Source organism: Callionymus lyra, chromosome 3, assembly GCF_982586985.1.
Source record: "Callionymus lyra chromosome 3, fCalLyr1.hap1.1, whole genome shotgun sequence".
Lineage (NCBI taxonomy): Eukaryota > Metazoa > Chordata > Actinopteri > Syngnathiformes > Callionymidae > Callionymus > Callionymus lyra.
This window is the reverse complement of record NC_141820.1, coordinates 18735031-18753039: the sequence shown is the minus strand read 5'-3', so window position 1 is coordinate 18753039 and position 18009 is coordinate 18735031. Positions and strand designations below refer to the sequence as shown.

Genomic DNA, 18009 nt, shown 5'->3' with positions numbered 1-18009 from the left:
AATTGGTGCCAAAGTGTGGAGGAAAAAAATAACTCTGGCTCAGATTCCAATGTGTTCATCTAAGGCGGTGTCATGCAGATAGACTGAAGGGAGATTGCTGTAAACGATGGGGAAATTAGGCAATTTCCTGTTGAATTCCTTAAAACATTCTACTGTTCATTTTTTTTTTTACATTTTCTATTTGCAATGTTAATTTTTAATTCTTAACTACACCAACTTAAACAGTGGCCATAAATCTGTGGATCATAAATGACCTTTCACTGCAGGTTTATCTACCTGAAATCTTATTTTATGGTGCTTTGATTTGCTTTAAAAAAAAAAAAAGAACCGCAAGGCAGCTACTTTTTCTTTCATGTTATACCTTTATGTTATTTCCCTCAGTTAGACTAATGGCCTTTTACGGCCTCTGACCCGACTTTATCTGATAAGCACTCCAAATAAACTGGAATGCAGTAGATAATCGACGAGTGTATATTGAACTTATGATAAATCATATAAAAAGTTGTTTCAATTGTTATATAAATAGTAAGTAAGTAAGTAAGTCATTTTTATTTGTATAGCGCTTTTCCAGACCAGGGTCACAAAGCGCTTAAACAATCAAAACAATATTCAATAAAGTATATATTTTAAAGATCAAGATAAAACTGATAACACAACAGGAGTTCCAGAAAATCAAGGAAAAGCCTGAACAAATAGAAACGTCTTAAGATGTATATAAAGTCCATATTTTATACTATATATATATATATATATATATATACAATTCTGGATTTCAGGAGTAAACAATGTGTCAATATTGGAATGTATGGTCCTGAAGAATGTTCACATTAAATAAGTAAGTAATTTATATTTATAGAGTGCTTTTCCAGAACAGGGTCACAAAGCGCTTAACCAATGAAAACAATACTCAATAAAATATATACTTAAAAGGACAAAAGAACTCCAAACTCGTGGAGAGCAAACAAGCTTTTTTAGTCTCAGATGATTCTTATAGCTCTAATTAACCTGCGTGCTGGATTGTAACAGTAAATGGGCGGACTCTACCTTCCTATTGGTCGGCGGGTGTGTCATTTAGATAAAGAGCCGCTCTGTCATTGGCCAATAGAAACCAAATGACCATCTCCTCGTTCACGATTGGTTGATTCTCGCGTCACTTTTATTTAGACGCCGTTGCGTGGCCACAGCGTCCAGAGGAGCCCAGGAAGCGGTTTCTCCTCATTTTTTTTTCACATATTCCAGCGAACAGGACAAATAACACCCTGAGCTCCAGGGGTTCGAGGAGACTCACCCCCCGAGGCGTCGCTTGAATTGTGGCATTTATTTCCGAGCTGCCTGGCTGGAGCAGCGAGCGCTGGTTTGCTCTGGTTTGTGTGGTATTGATGTTGTTTACGGTGCATACGTCACAGGCTCGCAGTAAAGGATAGAGTGTTGCCTTCACTGACTCGACACTCGAGCGGAAAAAAACACGGATAAATACATCTTTTTTCTCACCTGGGTCGAGGGGTGGCGACACGCCAAGAAGTGACTCTGGAGCAGGACACGGAGGTAAGAGAATTAACCTTTACGCTTTATTTTTGATCAATGCTAATGTGGATTAAAAGAAATCGCTGATGGAAATATAGCGGATAACAGCTAGCTGCTAGCTAACACAACAACATATCACAGTGTGAACCGTTGCTACACATGCAGCATGATTCCCAGATAACGATGTTATCTTCATTTATTAACAGCAATTGCAAGGATCACACGTCTTGATATTGCTATAGTACATTACGTAATATCAGACCAATACAATTTTTTTTTTGTAGTTCAATCCAATGTAAATTCATCTAGTTATTCTCACGATATTACAGGTGTCATTGCAGCTCACTGTCTATATAAACATATATATATAGCAATTCATTCAACTCCAAATTGTAGTGTCTTCAGTATTACCACAGCAAACCCACGAAATAAAGATAACCACATCAAATGTTATCATTTATATGACTTTTCATTATATAGTTACACGTTTAATTTAAATAAAATTTGACATAAATTGCCCAAAATAACAGTGAAACCACATAGAAATCTGTAAGACATTAACCAACCAAATACAAATCAAATTTCCCCAAGTTCAGTCATATGAAAAAAACCCAAACCGCCGTGCTTTTCTCTCAACTGGAAAGTTGAGTTGAGAGAAAGGCATTAAATAATAATAATTTTGAGATGTCTTTTATGTGCCATTTGTTTTGTATTATTATTATGATACACAACACGATTGTGTTTTAGCAGTTTCATGGTTCTCGATCTGTAGACTAGTAACTACTTCTCTGTTATTGTTTCCAACTCTGTCATGATTCCTTATTACTCTTTGTAGATTGAATAAATTGCATTGACATGCTACCACAAGCCAGAGCTACAGTGATGTTTTGTACAGTCGTACCAACTTGTATGTCGTAGAACACCTGTTTTCGTTTTGTCTTGAACATTGTGTCATTAAAGAGGATTAAAGATGCATAATAGTGATTGCAGGAAGGAAGTTTCTCAGCATTGCTATTTACCATCCTTTTATAAGGATAATATAAAATACTATTTACTTTCTAAGATATAATGTACAACTTAAGAAATCTTTCTTATCAAAAAAGTCCCAACCGGGGTGAACGTTAAGGGAAGCGGTAACAAAAACAACACTAGAAGCAGTCAGCTTGTTTAACATAAGGTTTCTGGTGCAACACTCGGCATGACTGTGTGTGAGTGACCGTAAATGTTTCCTACCCATCGACGTGGTGTAATGACTGGACCCATTCATTGAGAATGGAAAAAAGTTTCTTGCCCAGTCCGTCACACCCTCGTGAAGGTTTGTGTTTGTGCATGTTTACAAGTGATTTTGTATGAAGTTCTTCATTTATTTTCATCTTCTATTGCTTATCTGATGTAATGGTGCCAAAGTAAAGGGGCTCAGATTTCTCTTTTCCCCAGAAACCACTTATTTTTGCAGACAATTGAGGTGTTCCCAAGCTAAGTTGGAGATGTACTCTCTACAATGTATCCCGGGTCTGCCCTGATGCCCCTTCCCAGTAGGAAGACTACCGTTGGCCCTTTTTTGCTCATTTTAACAAACCTCGGGATCAGGATACTTGAACTCTTTCTTGGATTTAGAGGAGATGATCCTCATCCCCTGCAATCGCATTCAAATGAGAATGTAAAGGTCAAGTTTCAACAGCCAGTGTTAACAAGTTCGTTACCCAAAACATGTTTTTACAAGTCCACAAAATACACGTCAACTGTTTGAGCGAATTAAAGAAAAGTGGACATTTACAGTATGTGTATCTCTCTTCTGGGACACTGCTTTGAAAGTTGCTTGTTGAACATGTCCTATAAGTAAACACAGATTTAAAAATGGGACCCTGTAGCTTGATCTGTTGCTGGCCAAATAATATTTATTATTTATCACCAAACTCAACGATCCCCTTTTTTTCTTTTTTAGCCCAGATCGATTCCAAAACTAATTTCTACCCTCTTTCCTTGGAAAACTCTATCAAATCCTCACAAATACCTGAAGTTGCTTAGCTTATAACATGCAACAAATTAGACTTGGTCCACCAAGTTCATATTGAAAGCAAAAGCAGTCCGTGGTTATCTTTAAAATCACAAAAAAAAAAGTCATACCCTAGATAGTTGTCGCAGATTCACATGCGCATCAGATGTGTGTTGTTGCAAGGCAGACTCTTGTTGACCTTTTTACCCGAAGAAAATTTGAGAAAAGCGTCCACTGCATGCTTGACTGGACAGCAATGGCCTTGATTCACATTCTGTAAAACATGTAAATGTTGGCGTGAAACAGACACTTGGTTATGTCTCTTTCTAAAAGGTCATTTTATTCTTGATATATTGCAATACTTTGAGATGTGCACAATTTATATTTAAGTTCCCTTATCCCCGATTTTAGTACAACTGGAAGCTCATCAGATGCTACATTATTATTATTTGTTTTTAAGAAATTTAAATGCAATTTAAAACTCTTTAAGTCAATCCAACTAGTTTTACACTAGACTAGACTTCTGCAATACGGATGAAAGATTGATCATCAATTTGGATCATTCACATACTGTTTTGGGGATGGCTTAAAACATTTTTTTAACAATATGACTTGTATAGATTAATTATTTACATCCAGTAATGTTCACTGCCGCTCTGAGCAAGCTTACTTAAAATGTTGATGTTCTCAAGTTCCATATTTTAGTGTTTTCGGTCATATATAATGACATTTTCATCTTCTCCTGGTTGTGCACGTGCACCCCTCTTGTTGTAGGCAATACCCTTGTTTGTTCCATCGTTGACAACACATAAATGAGCAAAATTCTCAGAATTCAGGAAGCCCGGGGGCTGGAATCCACTGCGGTGTGTAGACAAAACACAAGTCCTATCTCTGACTGACGGGCCTGTTTTATCTCCGTCAGCTAATCAAGACTCTTCATACCTCCCTAATGGCGCACTGCTGAAAAAGGAGATGATGTTCTCATCTGCTGTGCTTCTCCACCGACGAGGAACTCGCCACTCGGTTCAAGCTGTGCTTCAACAGCTACTGTGGCTGTTCTTATTATTCACAGATGGCTTATGATTGTGCTCTTAACTCACAACAGACGTCTTTCTGGTTCTAAAATTTTCTGAATGTTTGACTTGATCGCCTGTCTTTCTTTTCTATGACTCCACATACCATTGTTGATGACAGGTAGAAGATAAAGTATTTATCTTGACCTCTAACATGATTTTAAATTGATAGAATTTGTATGTGTTTTGTAAGTTGTAAATAACTTTGTCTAAGGAAATTCATGTAAGCATTTTGATAGTACGTTACAAATCGTCATTTTTAAAGGTATTCCTTAAAAGGTTATGTCACATCATTTTGATCATTTTAATCATTTATTTTCCCCAACTGAACTTGCTGTGATCGGCGTTATAAAGCGGGTAAAACTGTCAGATTGCGTGCGTGAGTTGGCATCACAGGGTTCTCTGATTATAGTCTGAAATAAAAGCTGTTCATCACGAGACTAATTCAGGCGATGCATGATCTACACAAAGGTCATGAGGATATTTTCCAGCCGTCCTTGTGACTATATCCGTCTTTATACTGCTGTTGCTTACAGCTCCAAATGACGCAGCCATTAAAAAAAGCCCCTTGTCTATTTCTGAACTACAGTGGAGTGCTTTAAGATAGATTTTAAAAACAAGATTTTTTTCCTGATATCTCTTGTTGAGTTGAGCTTAAATGTCTGCCTGCTCAAGTCAGACAAGCCTAAAGTAAGAAGTATTTGAAGCACAACTGGTTTCCTGCTGAGTTAACAGCTACGATGGTCCTCTCAGTTGGTGTCCTGTCAATTGTTACCTAAGAATAGATGAAGGCTCCAACTTGTATAACACTTTTGTTCAATCCAGAAATCTAGGACTGGTATTTTTTTTATAGGTTCCAGATTTGTCTGACTGACGATCATGGTGTTTTCTCTCCGAATGTTTCCGAACAGGACAGCACGGCCATGACTGGGGGGACGGCGGACACCCTTCCCATGAGCAACCACACCCGGGAGCGGGTGACCGTGGCCAAGCTGACGCTTGAAAACTTCTACAGCACCCTGCTCACCCAACACGAGGAGCGGGAGATGAGGTCAAACTGATCAACTCTTATTCATCATATTCATTCATAAGTCAACAAGATTTGTATTTCTTGTGGTTATTCTTTTTTTCACAGTCATTTCTTGTCTTTTTGTCACTTTTTTTTATTTTTTGCTTATATTTCAGTCTGATTTAGTTATTTTTACTTTTTAATTTGTCTTGCTTTTTTTTCACCACTTAATATTGGGTGATATCTAAAGCACTATCAAACAAAATCAGCAAATTTAGTTTTATTTTAATCACATTGAAATGTAAGTTGTTAATGCATATTGTTTCCCCTGTGATGCTGTAGGCAGAAGAAACTAGAGAAAGTCATGGATGATGAGGGTTTACAAGACGAGGAGGTACAGAATTTTTTTCTTTCTCCACTAGGGGAATATAAATGTGATTTTTAACGGTTTTCCACGACTTATCTTCACAGAAAGTGATGCGGCGTTCCCAGCACGCTCGTAAGGAGACAGAGTTTCTGAGACTGAAGAGGACACGACTGGGCCTGGACGACTTTGAGTCGCTCAAAGTCATCGGACGAGGAGCGTTCGGAGAGGTACGGGAGGGAGAAGTCTTCTGATCCAGATATTTTGATGCCGATTGTCGTGCTGTGTTGTCTTTAGGTCCGTCTAGTTCAGAAGAAAGACACCGGCCACATCTACGCCATGAAGATTCTGCGGAAAGCCGACATGCTGGAGAAGGAGCAGGTGAAGCGTTTGCTCTTGGTTTACAAACTGCATCACACTATAGAGGTGTCGATGTCTACACATGTAAACGGTTGCACAGACTAATCATAACTGGTTTGAGAAATCAATAACCCCGTCTGTGTTTATTACTCACCAGTATCCGGAGCTCTAGACATAACATTGTGTTTATAAAGGCTTTAAAACGTTCTTTAATTACAAAATAAATACAGCGCTGAATAATATTACATAAACTATTCAAGGCGTTATACTGCAGTGCCTCGCGGAGTAATACTGCGGTAGCCCTCGGATTAATACTACATGCACTACTCTGGAAGTAATACTGTGGTGCCACGCAAAGTAATACTGTGGTGCCTCGCGGAGTAATACTGCAGTGCCCCTCGGATTAATCCTACATGCACTACTTGCAAAGTAATACTGCGGTGCCTCGCGGAGTAATACTGCAGTGCCCCTCGGATTAATCCTACATGCACTACCCTGTAAGTAGTACTGCGGTGCCTCGTGGAATAATGCTACATACACTACTCTGTAAGTAATACTGCTTTGCCTCGTGGAATAATGCTACATACACTACTCTGTAAATAGTACTGCATTGCCTCGTGGAATAATGCTACATACACTACTCTGTAAGTAGTACTGCATTGCCTCGTGGAATAATGCTACATACACTACTCTGTAAGTAATACTGCATTGCCTCGTGGAATAATGCTACATACACTACTCTGTAAGTAATACTGCATTGCCTCGTGGAATAATGCTACATACACTACTCTGTAAGTAATACTGCATTGCCTCGTGGAATAATGCTACATACACTACTCTGTAAGTAATACTGCGGTGTCTTGCGGAGTAATACTACATGCACTACTCGCAAAGTAATACTGCGGGGCCTCGCGGAGTAATACTACCGTGAAGTTGATGTCCATAGTCAGTAAGTAAGACCAGAGTTAATGCATAATGCGGGTTATCTATTTATTAAAAAATTAAAGGATTTTAAGTAGACCGTATTTTCCAAAAAGCAAATGACGTTCAGTGACCTATCTGATATGATGGCTATAATTTATACCTATTTGAAGTGGGTCTATATTAATGTTTTTTTTTATTTTTTTACAACTGTTCGAAGGGCTTTATTATGTGATTGGTGACAGAACCCTCTAGTGGTTGTATGGTTAAACTGCAGAGAAATATGATGCATCTCGACGACATGTATAGAAAGAATTGTAAATGTTGACATTTACAATTCTTTTCACTAAAAGTGTTGGTCTTCCCATAGGTGGCGCACATCAGAGCAGAGCGAGACATCCTGGTGGAGGCAGACGGAGCTTGGGTGGTCAAGATGTTCTACAGCTTTCAGGACAAGAGAAACCTTTACCTGATCATGGAGTTCCTGCCTGGAGGTCTGTTCTCGTGCCAGATGAAAAAAAGTGACTCAAGTTTTCTTTGTTTGATTGCATTTCCACTCGTCTCTCAGGCGACATGATGACCCTGCTTATGAAGAAGGACACTCTGTCTGAGGAGGCCACTCAGTTCTACATCGCAGAGACGGTGCTGGCCATCGACTCCATCCACCAACTGGGCTTCATTCACAGGGACATTAAGCCTGATAATCTGCTGCTGGACTCCAGGGTGAGCAGCCACGCACGCCTTTTTTTTTTTTACCTCCTTTGATTGAGTCCTGTTCATGTGACCACAAGTATTCATATATACTATATTTATCATCCTGTATAGTTTGTTGAACCTGTGAATTAAATCATGTGATGCAGGGAAATACAAGTTGACTTTACATCAGGGAAAGAGGAAAGTAACCAAACAGTTAATCAAAATTAGATTAGTTGTAGACTGATTGATCAAATAAATGAATGGATGCTGGTGATCTGTTCACATCCTGGTTAAAATATATATAATATAATTTTTTTTAAATGTGTATTTTGATGAAAAAAAACAATCATTTTAATTAAACATGAAAGTAGAGGTGTCTACAGAAACTTATCACCCACTACTGCAGAGCGAGGGAGTGAAATACATGAACACTTGGTCAGTCCTTGACGACAGCACTCACCCGTTCTCACCTCCAGGGACATGTCAAGTTGTCTGATTTTGGGTTGTGTACCGGACTGAAGAAGGCTCATCGCACAGAGTTCTACAGGAACTTGACCCACAACCCGCCCAGTGACTTCTGTGAGTACTTGTTTTGTTTACATGCAACCATTTCCATCTTCACACCCCCGTATTCAAGTCCTTGTGTTGTTTGACAGCTTTCCAAAACATGAACTCCAAGAGGAAAGCGGAGACCTGGAAGAAGAACCGGAGACAGCTGGTACGCATGCTTGATGATATTCAGAGAACATGAGCTCCTGAGGTTATTTTACATTCATGGCGGTGTTCCAAAAGATGCCAAATAATAAATATTCAACCAGAAGCAGAAGTGTTGGAGAGGGAAAAATGTCCTAACCAACATTCCAGGGACTCTTGTAGTTTTCCACAAATATCAACAATATTAAGCCCCATAGACCATTTTTCAAAATATAATTTACCTTTGCCAAGAATGATCTGTAAAATCCCAGGTTTTTAAAATGAATATTAGAGTTGATTAACTGATTATTGCATTTTGAAGTTTATTTGTTAAAATGTGGTGACATGTTGTGGGTGATTGCACTAAAAATAAGGGTAGGGTTATAAAGAGTTGATTTAATTCCTTAATATCTACGTAAAAATGTATCACACAGTGCAGACTGGTGTAATTTTGATGGTGTTCCATATTACCATCTGGATCCACTAATCTTTCTGTCTCCGTCCAGTGATTTCAAGATGACTGCTGCCACCTACTGTCACTTAGAGCTCATTGCCTTCAATCATATGCTAAAATTATGTAGATGCAGTAAACTCAGGGCAGTAATGTTGTATAAGGTTTTTTTTATTAATCACAATATTGACGTAAATAAGCAGATTGGAGGAGGTCTACAGTATTCGAGTGCCTTTATAGTTCTATTCAGGGATTTCTTGCAAAAATGTGTGTATAAAAATACACAGTAAGTTACAGACCGTGTGAATAAGATACAGGAAGAAGGATTATTTATGTTTGTGGTTATTTGGTTCTCACCACAAGCTTCTGATTCCATTTCCAGAGAAAAAAACCCCCCACCAGATTTACTAATTTCCCCAGAAAATGATAAAAAATGAAACCGGTATTCTACTGAAATTTACTTTACACTTTAATACTTTTATGCAGTCATTCTCCTCAAGAATGTGAAGTCTCTGCTGTGCCCTTTTGTTTCGTATTGCTATATAATCTTCAGGCTTTGTAACATCCTGTGTGACTTCCAGGCCTATTCGACTGTGGGAACGCCAGACTATATCGCCCCGGAGGTCTTCATGCAGACCGGCTACAACAAGCTGTGTGACTGGTGGTCTCTGGGGGTCATCATGTATGAAATGCTGATTGGTAAGAGAACATCTCCCACTGACCGTGCTGGACATGAATCTTGTCCTGCAGCTTTTTTCTCTCTTCAAATCTCCAGATACAAGATGAAAATGGTTGTTGAGCTTCAGTTTAGCTGTTTATGTCCCTCTACACTGCTTGAAGTGATACAAGTGTCCTTGTAAAGGAGATTTTCTGGAACTCCTGATGTGTTATCAGTTTTATCTTGACCTTTAAAGTTTATACTTTATTGAGTATTGTTTTGATTGTTTAAGTGCTTTGTGACCCTGGTCTGGAAAAACACTATACAAATAAAAATGACTAACTTACTTACTTAACTTAGGAAAATGACAACACGATCTGGAACCATGCATTTGTTTCTTCTTGTTTGCTCCTAAGCTTTGGAACGATCTTCCTCTCTCTGTGTTTGATGATCTACTGACTCCTTCAAGAAACATCTTAAGACGTTTTTTTTTGTGCTTTTCCCTGATTTTCTGGGACTCCTGTGTCTTGACATTTTAAAGCATTTATTTTAAGTGTGTATTGTTCTTGATTGTTAAAGGGTGTGATGTTGTTGTGATCATTTGTGACGGCTTGTCACGATTTGTCAACATCACTGAAACAACTTGATCTTGAATGTTTGTGCTGTGTGACATCGGGAGGAAACGCCCTTTTCTGAGCCACAAGGCAACACAAGTTCAAGACATTTATCATCACATTTATTTTATCTCCCTCTTGACTGTGCTGCTGGTTCCGTCTTCAATCTTTTTTTTTGTCTTTTTGTTTTTTACAACTGACTATAAGAGGAAGTTGTTGGTCTCCTCCAGGCCAGGATGGTAATAGAACTCTGCTGGAGGAGTTAGAATCCTCTGTCCATGGACATGTGGAGGACAGAATAATTGAATATTGGTTTGGAGAACCTCACTTGTATATTGATGGGCAAGGAGAGTTGGTTTCAAACTGATTGGAAAGAGGAAGACTTGAACTTGAATTTCTCTCTCTGGAAAGTTTATTTACATTATATATTTGTGTTGGCGTGTGACCATTTGTGTTCATGGTTTGATACTTTTTATTTTTATTCACTTTTCAAGTTCTGTCAGTAATGTGTATTGTTTTAGTGCTTTTATTAGTTTAGTTTTAAATAAGAAAATAACAATACATTTATATATATAAAACCCCACACATTTCTTATATTTGGTCAAATTACTTTTGGCACTTTTAAGCGCAACAATGATATACGTTTTCTTTCTGAAAAAGTACGTAATAAAAGTGCGTCGACCTTTGTAAACCTCAGTGGATTGTGGGCAATGAAAGGCTGCTTGACGCGACGTCAAACAAACCTCTTGTCATTATTCGCTCAGGTTATCCTCCCTTCTGCTCGGAGACGCCACAGGAGACGTACAGGAAGGTGATGAACTGGAAGGAGACGCTCGTGTTCCCGCCTGAAGTCCCGATCTCCGAGCGAGCCAAGGACTTGATATTGAAGTATTTAAGACGGGATTTTATTTTTCATCCTGTGTTTGCGTTGACCGTGGTTGACCCCTGGGGTGTGTGGTCAGGTACTGCACGGATGCTGAGAACAGGATCGGGGCAGGAAGCGTGGAGGAGATCAAAGGACATCAGTTCTTTGAGTCAGTGGACTGGGAGCACATCAGGTACATAAAGCTGGTCTTAATCTTGTTTGGAGCTTTAATCTGTGCTTACATTCCACTCACTCCTCTGCAGAGAGCGCCCTGCAGCCATCTCCATCGAGATCAAGAGCATCGACGACACGTCCAACTTTGACGACTTCCCTGAATCAGACATCCTGCAACCAGGTTTGTCACATGGTTGTGGTGCGACTATATATTTATATATTATATATACATTATATATATAATGTAGGTCGACTGTAACTGCTAACATATCCTCAGAAGTCGGTTCTAGTGCAACAACTGGAGGCATCGATCAAAAAACTAACCAGTAACCTTAAAAAAAAAAAATCACTAGGAACACAAGAAAAATGATTAGGAACCTAAAAACGCATCTCCAGCAACCTACAAAAATAATTGGGAACCTAGAAAAACTCACCAGTACCCTGAAAGAAACTGGGAACCTTAAAAAAAACCTTAAACAACTTAAGCAGGAACCTAAAAAAAACAACATATGGAACCTAAACAAAAACCTCTCCAGGAACCTAAACAAACTGAGCAGGAACCTAAAAAAAACATTTGGAACCTAAAAAAACCTCTCCAGGAACCAAAACAAACTTAGCAGGAACCTAAAAAAAAACATTTGGAACCTAAAAAAAACTCTCCAGGAACCAAAACAAACTTGGCAGGAACCTAAAAAAACATATGGAACCTAAACAAAAACCTCTCCAGGAACCAAAACAAACTTGGCAGGAACCTAAAAAAAACATTTGGAACCTAAAAAAAAACCTCTCCAGGAACCAAAACAAACTTGGCAGGAACCTACAAAAAAGATTTGGAACCTAAAAGAAAAACCTTTCTAGGAACCTTAACAATCTTAGCAGGAACCTAAAAAAACTCACCAGGAACCTGAAAAAAATTGGGAACCATTAAAAAAAACTCACCAGGAACATAAAGAAATAATTGGGAACCTAGAAAAACTCACCAGAAACTTAAACAAACTCACCAGGACCCTAAATAAAATTGGGAACCTTAAAAAAAACTCACAAGGAAACTAAAAAGACTCACCAGGGACCTAAAAAATAAACATTTTCAAGTGTTTCTTTTTCTGACGCTCACAAAGTTGATTGTTTTTCAGCCAACTCCACAGAACCGGACTTCAAATCGAAGGACTGGGTCTTCCTTAACTACACGTACAAGCGATTCGAGGGTCTGACTCAACGAGGAACCATCCCCACCTACATGAAGGCGGGAAAAGCTTGACCGGCGTAAAACAAACTCGGGACATTGCGGACACAGGGTCGGGCCGTGGAGCCCAGCTGGTGCTGGAGGTCTTTCTGCCTCTCGGCGTAATTCTAATGCTTATCACAGTTAGTCCACGACGCTGAGGGCGGAACAGGTGTCGACACATTACCTCAGCTGTGGTTCTCGTACACTGTACACGCGCAGACATTCGCCTCAGCTCTCAGGCTGCTCTCTTTTGTCGGCAGATGAAACGATTTCCTTCATTTAAGAGTCCCTTCAACTTCCTGCGGGATATAAAGAATCAATATCTGCTCCATGGTAGATTTAAAGGAGAATATCAGCATTTTTTTCTAATGATTTGTCGCTATTTATGATTTAGAATATTTATATGGCTTTAATAGGAAGTAAGATAATGAAAGATAATTGACATCCAATCGTTGAGATAAGAAAATAAAAGCTGGAAACAAAGTGCTGATAAAGTATGTTAGATGATCAGTAAATAACTAATCTGTGACGGAAGATCTCGCTGTATTCTTAGGTTAACTCAGTTATTACTGCTTTAAAGTGTTTTCGTTGAAGTCGTATCAGTGCTACTTTCATCTTAACACGCCATAAAAGGGTGAGAAACGAAATCAAAGTCATGCTTCTCTAACTTCAGAGCAAAGCGGGACCTCAACTTTGATTTAAGTTTAATGATAACAAAAATGCTGAATTTTCCTTTAAATATCCTGTTTTGGTGGCAAACTTATCTGAGATATAGACGAAACCCTACAGTTGCTAGGCAACATGTCCTCGACATCTTGACCGTACGAAATTTGTCCAGATTCATGGCCAGCCCCAACTCTCAAACCATGTTCCCGGAAATGTTTATTTCATTCAATCGCTTCCTTCTCAATTGGATAAAAGTGCCTTTAAACTGCTGATCAATATTTAACCAGACGTGTCACAGATGACCTGCTCGTCGACGCAGAGCCGAGGATGAGCGAAGGGAACGATGATCGTGACCTCGGTGTCAACTCATCGAGCTATAAAAGGAGGATAAAACGGCAATAAAGTAGAAGTGTAATAAATAGTTTGAGAAGTTTATGATTCTTTTAGTGGCTCATAAAAGCTGCTGCTGTCAAAGCCAAGCTTTGTCGAAGAGCAAATGTAGGAAATGGGATCGAGCTTCTTTTTTCTTTTTTTTCTCATCTCTATAGAGGTCACACTACTGAAAATATTAACCAAAGATCTCTGATCATATCCTGATGTAGCTGCCGCTCGCTGCACTTGACCTGAAACTACCTTACTCGAAGAAAGGAAAGGAAAACTTGTGTTGGCGTCCAACACGGGTGTAGAGTCCGCCTTGAACAGATAGGAGGCGCCGTCTTCAGTTCAGATGTTCACCAACTTCACATCAATGAGTAGAAAAAAAAAACATTGTTTTCGTCGTATATTTCTGTGTTATTTATTCTGTTGATTTCACGAAGGAGTTTGGGAATAAGTGCAAAGTTTCTGTCTCGTCATCGAAAGCAACGTTTGACGTCATGAAATCAAAATCTCTGTCTTCAGTGCAAGAGTTCAGCCGCGGTTGTATTTCTCATCGAAGTCATATTTAAAAGATGAGCTAAAATCCTAGTTTAACTGGTTTAACTTGTTATGTCTGCGTTCCTAAATTAAAGTGTTCAATAGATTTCGTCTTTAAAATTCCTTGTTTCGTTTTTAATTTTAGATTTATTTTCGCTTAATTTAATTTATATTTGTTAAACTTGTATTCTTGTTTTAGTATTTTATTTTTGACCGATTCTCTATTTGTTTTGTATTTTTTAATTTAATATAAACATTAATTTATTGATATACCAATATGGTTTTTGAGTGATCGGTCACCAGGTTAATAAATCATAACTTGACTGAAAGCGAAATAAATCTAAACCATGCCGCTTGAAAGTCGCATCTAATGCATTGTGGGTAGATAATTTTGAACGGGAAACCAAGAATGGGTTTTCGTGGAAGCTTTTTTTTTTTTGTTGTCTTCAATATCCTATGTTGTTGTAGAAGAATGTTTCTTTGATTTGATGTAAAAACCATCGTTAACAGAGAGAAGTTGAGTTGAATGTTTGTGTTTTAATTTGAAGGAACCGTTAATAAATATGTCGCCTCCTGACTCACTCTTGTGTCTCCTCACATGTACAGAAAGACAATCTCCATTCATTTTATTTTTTCATGTTGCACTCAATGTTATTATTATTTGAAATGTAATTATATTTTTTATGGTATTTTTTTCATCCCATCTCGCCAATTCCTGACGTCACTTCAGCAGCTTCACTTCAATGAAACCTGTGTCTCAGCATCACCGTATTAAAAATTCTAATACGGATTTTAATAAGTCAGCCAACTTTCATGGCTCTTCTCCAGTATTGCCGCTAGAGGGCGCGCTTGTTTTTTTTAACATGGTTCCCTGACTGTTTACGATAGTTATAGGTATTTATTTCAACCACTTTTTTAATTGGTACATTTTGATACGTTGAGTTTGGGATGAAATGTGTTAACAGGTCGTTTTATATGCAGGAATAAAGAGAAAAGCTAAAGTATGTTTGCAAATATACAAGATCTATTTGATTTGAATTGAACTTGAATTTAAAAATATTTTTTTTATCTATTTAATCATTATTGACCCTCCTTTTTCTCAGGTAAGTACCGAACAGTTAGTCCTTTATTGATCCGAAAGCAAATGTGCAATAAAGGTAGAATTCAACTATGGTTATACTTCTTTCCGACAAAGAGTCCAGAAAAGTTATTTAAATGTATTGTATGTGTAACTTGTTTATAGGAAAGCAAAGCATTACATTTACGATGTTATTTCTTTTTTTTTCAAACTTGTCTTCATAACTAGGACAGCTAATTGTTTTTTTAAGAGATTATCAGGTTATTAATTATCAGTTTAAGCCTTCAGTAGATGCTTCAGTCAACATTTGTTGTTTCCTCTTTTTTCTTCCTGGCAACAACAGCTGATATGGTTCGATCTCATTCTTTAAAACCCTTCCTTTGTGATGAACTTGTTATGAACTTTATTCCATCCTATTTGGAAAGTGGGTTAGAGAAAAAGCCGACAGCAGCACGATCACTTTGTTTGCAGAGGCGAAAATGTTGTCCTGAATTTAACATTTCACTGAAGTATGTCACCAACACGTTTCCTCTGGACACCCTGGTTTCCTCCACAGCCCGAAAACACCACTTGTTCTCTTAAACTCTGAGTCAACCATGAGTTTTTTTAGTTTTTTTTTTACATTTTTTAATATTTATTCTTACCTACTAAAAGATATTTTTTTATTGTAGTCATTTCATGAAAGTTTCCTACTGTGCGTGTTGTGTGAGCAGGTTCTGGATCTCTAGTGCCACCTACTGTCCCACGAAGCTCACTGCTATCAATCGTATGATCAATGCTAAAAACTTCAAATTATATCGATGAATATTAGGCAATAATATCAGTTAAAGAACAATACATGACACAGAAGACCCGAAGAAATGCCAATAATATATAATTTATATAAATGCTTAGAACTCCAGTTCGATATCATGATGCTCGCAGTACACATGTAATGACAAAAGTACTTTTGTTGGCGTCTCATTGAATATGTACTGGTCTCTTTAGGGACATTCCATGTGTACACTGAGGGCTGTAAATAATCCACCAGGTTCCAGTGGAATGTTTTGATGCAGATTACGAGAAGGATGCTGATAGTGACCTTTGATAGTGACACCCTGTCCCCCACCAAGACCTGAGATAGCACAGATTGAAGTAAGACGTAGAAAAGGTATCAATTGTTGTTTAAATGATGCTAAAAACTATTCATTGTACTCCTTATTTTTAATCAACATTTGATATTAAATTGTTTTTGAATCTGACCATCGAACTATAAAACTGGGGAAACATCTCTCTAAGAATTTCAACATAATAATAATGGGATCATAAACACGGTTTGAAACATAACCATACACACATTAAAACATATTATTTAGAATCTATGACCCAATTGATCCGTGATCCGTGTGTGTCCCGAACATAAAGAATCCCATGTGTCTTGAAGTGAATCTCGAGCAAAAAAGACAATGTTTCGCTCGCTCTTCCTGTGACACGAACTTTCTCCACACAGACGCTTAAAATGGGTTAACGAATCAACTGTCGCCACGTGACGCTCAAGTTATATAATATATAGGTCAACACGTTTCTGGGCGGCACGTGCACCCGTCGCTCTTACATAAAGTCTCGTGCAAAGGTCTCAAATTACACTATGTAGGTGAGGGACCAAGATCGTCTCCGCACGAGGTGAGCTCTCGCTCTCTCGCTCGGTTAACATGCCCAATGACATCATCGCGTTGGAAACGTGACACAAATGCTACCGATTTTAACCGTCAGATCAATTTAAAAAACACATGTTCTATCAAATATATATTTAATTGGTTTTATTCGCCCCTAGAAAAGATAAATTACCTTAAATCGGGCAATAAAAGGGGAACCCTGATACTGTCTAGTTATTCTGTTGTTGATGAAATTCCTTAGTGTTGTTGCTCGAATTAGAATAAGTTTATTTTGTAAACTATAGTTAAATGGAAGCAGGTATCAAACCATTGGACTAGTACTAGTCACCTATAATCAATGGTAAAAAAAAGAAAGAAAGAAAAAGTAACTTCATTAAACTATCTCAGCTTGAATGAAATGATATTTAACTTTTAAAAGAGACAACATTTTTGTGTGAAGTGTGTATGTTCTCCCCGTGTTGGGTTTACTCCGGGCACTCCGGTTTCCTCCCACAGTCCAAAAAACATACAGAGGTTGATTGAGGACTTTGGGAAATTGTCCATAGGTATGAGAGCGTGTGTGAATGGTTGTCTTGTCTTTGTGTGCCCTGTGAAAGACTGGCGTCCTGTCCAGGGTGTCCCCTGCCTCTCGCCCTGTGATACTGGGATAGGCTCCAGTCTCTCCCTGCGACCCCGACCCCGACCCCGGTAGACAACGAATGAAAGCCACATAAAGTGAGTCGGAAAATTCAACGAGGCGCGACACAAACCAAATTAGGTTCTTAAGCTCATTTAAGCCAAACGACATGAGTCTGCATTCTTTAAGTGGCGTGTGCTGCTCATTGCATGGACTTTTAAAGCTTTAAAGAAACCTTATAATCGCCCTTTTTTTACTGCACTTCGACACGCAACCCTCTGAGCATAGACTTCCAGAATCATCAACTCTCCTCAGAAACCAAAATCGGTTATTTTAGTCATATAATGCTGAAGGGCTTCTTTTTCGGTTAAAAGTCAATCTTCCCTCTAAATTAACATTTTATGGTGAACCTATCGGACCTTATGAGGATGTGACACAAACACTCATTAATATAAC

At 38.3% G+C, this 18009-nt stretch overlaps 1 protein-coding gene across 1 annotated transcript; it reads left to right on the top strand.

Moving 5' to 3' along the window:
• Window positions 1-1196: 1196 nt before the first annotated feature.
• On the top strand, window positions 1197-14781 carry LOC148083685 (serine/threonine-protein kinase 38-like). The gene is made up of 14 exons (XM_087786796.1): window positions 1197-1545; window positions 5505-5644; window positions 5945-5996; window positions 6074-6196; window positions 6264-6347; window positions 7618-7741; window positions 7816-7970; window positions 8420-8522; window positions 8600-8661; window positions 9669-9786; window positions 11124-11247; window positions 11322-11417; window positions 11488-11579; window positions 12532-14781. Exons 2-14 carry the CDS (start codon window positions 5517-5519, stop codon window positions 12654-12656), a joined length of 1386 nt encoding a protein of 461 aa, XP_087642922.1. The 5' UTR covers window positions 1197-1545; window positions 5505-5516; the 3' UTR covers window positions 12657-14781.
• The last annotated feature ends 3228 nt before the right edge of the window (window positions 14782-18009 follow it).